Source organism: Myotis davidii, unplaced genomic scaffold (genome assembly GCF_000327345.1).
Source record: "Myotis davidii unplaced genomic scaffold, ASM32734v1 scaffold299, whole genome shotgun sequence".
NCBI lineage: Eukaryota > Metazoa > Chordata > Mammalia > Chiroptera > Vespertilionidae > Myotis > Myotis davidii.
This window is the reverse complement of record NW_006293088.1, coordinates 5,003,885-5,007,435: the sequence shown is the minus strand read 5'-3', so window position 1 is coordinate 5,007,435 and position 3,551 is coordinate 5,003,885. Positions and strand designations below refer to the sequence as shown.

At 53.4% G+C, this 3,551-nt stretch overlaps 1 protein-coding gene across 1 annotated transcript in view; it reads left to right on the top strand.

The window, feature by feature from the left end:
- Positions 1 to 3,551, top strand: part of TNFRSF8 (tumor necrosis factor receptor superfamily member 8) — a 43,178-nt gene that overhangs the window by 7,156 nt on the left and 32,471 nt on the right. The window contains exon 3 of the mRNA XM_006766792.2: positions 1,475 to 1,627. Coding sequence (XP_006766855.1) covers positions 1,475 to 1,627 — 153 coding nt within the window. The remainder of the gene's footprint in view (positions 1 to 1,474; positions 1,628 to 3,551) is intronic.

Below are 3,551 nucleotides of genomic sequence, written 5' to 3'. Positions count from 1 at the left end.
GAATTTATAGATTGCTTTGGGTAGTATGGACATTTTAATGATGTTGATTCTACCAATCCATGAACATGGTGTGTTCTTCCATCTGTTTATGTTTTCCTCTATCTCTTTTTTCAACGTCCTATAGTTTTCTGAGTAGAGGTCTTTTACCTCTTTAGTTAAGTTTATTCCTAGGTATTGGGGCCCTTTCATCTTCATGCTGGTTTCCTTGTGGAACCCACTCCAGTGGCCATGGGGGAGATGGGAGGGGCAGGTCTGCCAGTGGCTGGTCTTCTGGGTCTGAGGGCCCTTTCTCTCAGGTCTGACCAGCCTCAGGGCACCGCCCAGCTCCCTCCCCCGAGAGCCTCCTTGGGGTGATGCTTGGCTTCCAGCTCTGCGGCATCAGCGGATGAGGAATCTGGGGGCACTGACCCCCCTGGATGCTCCTGTCCCACTCCCTGGGTCCCGTCCCTGCTGGGTCCTATTCAGAGACTGGAGCACCCCGGGGCCTCTCCCAGCACAGTCCTCTGGGACATACTTTCAACTGAGGCCTCCTTCTTCCATCAGTCCCATCTGCCTCCCATGTTGGAGGGAGTCTGTCATTTCCGGTTGGCCAAGGAAGCCCCTTACCGTTCTCCAGGGATGTTTGTGTTCACTCATTCATTACTTTTACCAGTGACTTTTCTATTTGAGATCAAAGTCACCATTAACAATTTTTTTCACAATGCATTAGGTATGTTTGGTGTTTTTATTTCTTTCTTTATTTTAAAAAATATATATTTTTATTGATTTCAGAGAGGAAGGGAGAGGGAACGAGACATAGAAACATCAATCGATCGGCTGCCTCCTGCACACGGCCCACTGGGAATTGAGCCCACAACCCAGGCATGTGCCCTGACCGGGAATTGAACCGCGACCTCCTGGTTCATGGGTCGATGCCCAACCACTGAGCCACGGTGACCGGGCCTGTTTGGTATTTTTTAAAAAAATACATTTTATTGATTTTTTACAGAGAGGAAGGGAGAGGGATAGAGAGTTAGAAACACATGTTTAATGTCCTGCCATGTCCTTTTTGTGCATTGTATATTTTAAAAAATACATTTTTATTGATTTCAGAGAGGAAGGGAGAGGGAGAGAGAGATGGAAACATCAATGATGAGAGAGAATCATTGATTGGCTGCCTCCTGCATGCCCCACATTGGGGATCGAGCCCATAGCCTGGGCATGTGCCCTGACCAGGAATCAAACCATGACCTTCTGGTGCATAGGTCAACACTCAACCACTGCGCCATGCAGGCCGGGTGCCCTATTTTAAAATTGGGACATTAATTTATTTTTAATACCAGTTTAGTGATCTCCAGGGACGTGGGCTGGGAGGTGACTGCCTCAGGACCCGGCCTGCCCAGCGGAAGGCCGCAGCAGCCCTCTCTCACGCAGGCAGACTGTCCCTTCCCTCGCCCTCCCTCTGTCCTCTGTGACCCTCCTCTGTGCCCTTTAGACGACCTTGTGGAGAAGAAGCCATGTTCGGGGAACTCCCCCCGCGTCTGTGAGTGCCGGGCTGGCCTGTTCTGTGCCACGTCAGCCTCCAACTCCTGTGCCCGCTGCTTGCCCCACTCTGTCTGCCCCCCAGGGACGATTGTCAAGTTCCCCGGTAAGTACCCCACCCCAGCCCGGGCCTGAGATCTGTGCCCACACCGTACCAGCCCTGCCGACCTCCAGATGTCCCCGCGCCTCCCACGGCCTCCCTGTGGGGCAGATCACAGCTCCTTTCACGATGATGCCATCAGTGGGCCAGGTACCAGGGCCCCTGTGCCCCTCCCCCTCCCCTGAGTCCCAGGCTCAGAGAGACCCTGGGGGCCCAAGGCACAGGCCTGACTGGAGGAGGCCTGGGATGGTTTGAGGCTTGGGGCCAAGGTTCTCGGGGGCGAGAGAGAAACCTTACATCTCTGTCCTGAGAGACTCCTGGGAGTGAGAGGAGCAAGAGGCTGGTGACTGGAAACCGCTTTCTTCTCCAACTTGCGGTGTGGCCTCAGCAACTTCCTCACCTTCTCTGGGCTTCTGATTGTCTGACAAGGAGGCCCAGGTGGCCAGAGAGGAAATAAAGGCCACAGGTCCCGTGTGGGCGGCATGGGGACGGCCTTTCAGAAGGGAGGCCGGGGGAGCAGGTGGGTGCTGGACCACAGCCCAGAAGAGGTGCCACTGCCACAGGGGATCAGAGGGAGCCATGTCCACTGGGGCTGAAAGTGCCCGTGACCTGGTCCTTCTCCAAAGTCCCATCCCACCTCCTCTCCTCCACCCTCTCCCTCCCCTCCCTGTCCTCCAGCCAGCCCAGCCACCATTCCCACAGATTTTGCCTCCCAATTCTCTCTCCTCTCACCCCAGTTTCTTCCCGTGGCAGGCAGCCACAACCTCCCTTGCAAAACCACATCATATTTTGTGTGTCTCCCTCACATACCTGCCTAAAAATAATAAAGTATATTTTTATGTAGGTATATTTAATATAAAATAAATACTGACTTATATTAAACATATATTTTAAACGTATTTTTATTGATTTCGGAGAGGAAGGGTGAGGGAGAGACTGAAAGAAACATCAATGATAAGAGAGATTCATTGATTGTCTGCCCCTTGCAAGCCCCACACTGGGGATCCAGCCCTTAACCCGGGCATGGGCCCTGACCGGGAATTGAGCCACTGAGCCCCGAGGGCCGGGCTAGGGGACTCTTGTCTTAAAGCCTGTGTACGTGGGCATCTCTGGGTTGCTGGTTTGTTGGGCTCCAAGTCTGAGAATGTGGAGCAAAGAGAGGACCAGGGGACCCTCCTCCGGCCCCACGGCCCCTGGCCCGCCTTCCCCTTTCCCGTTCAGCCATTTAGGGCCTCATGGGAGGAGGCAGGGAAAGCGCACCCACCTGCAGGGTCTCGAGGATGCGATTTGCACCAGGACCCCCCGTGATGTGGCCCCTTTTTCCTCCAGCCCAGCTTTCAGCACCAGCCCTCGCTAACCGGGCCCCACCTGGTCTGTCACTTTCCCCTTCTCCCAGGCCTTTGCATATGCTGTTCCCTTGCTCTGGGGCACCCTTCCCTCCCCATTCACTTAGTTAACTCCTACTCAGCCTTGAGCTGGGTCACACAAAACACTCGGCTAAGGGACACGCAGAAGCCCGCCGCCCACAAGCAGGGCAGGGTGGTGGGGTGGAAAGTGCTCCGGACTGAGCACCTGATGGCTGGGGTTTCATAGACTCTGCATCTGTGGGGTGTGTACCCGACGCTCTCTGGGCCTCAGTCTCCCCATCTGTCAAATGCCTTGAGTTCAAGTTGTTCCAACTAGGGCGTGTGGACCAGTGGTTTTCCTGTGATTGCCACACGGTGGCGCCAGAGTCCTCTCTTTGCTGCCCCTACCCACCCTGCCTGAGGCGATGCCAGTGGCTGGCCACATGTGGTCACTGAGCACCTAAAATGTGTCCAGTGGCATTAAGATATGCTATCAGTATAGAATATGCATGGATTTCAAGTACTTAGTATTACAGAATGTAAAACATATCATTATTATTATTTTTTTAAAATTTATATATATA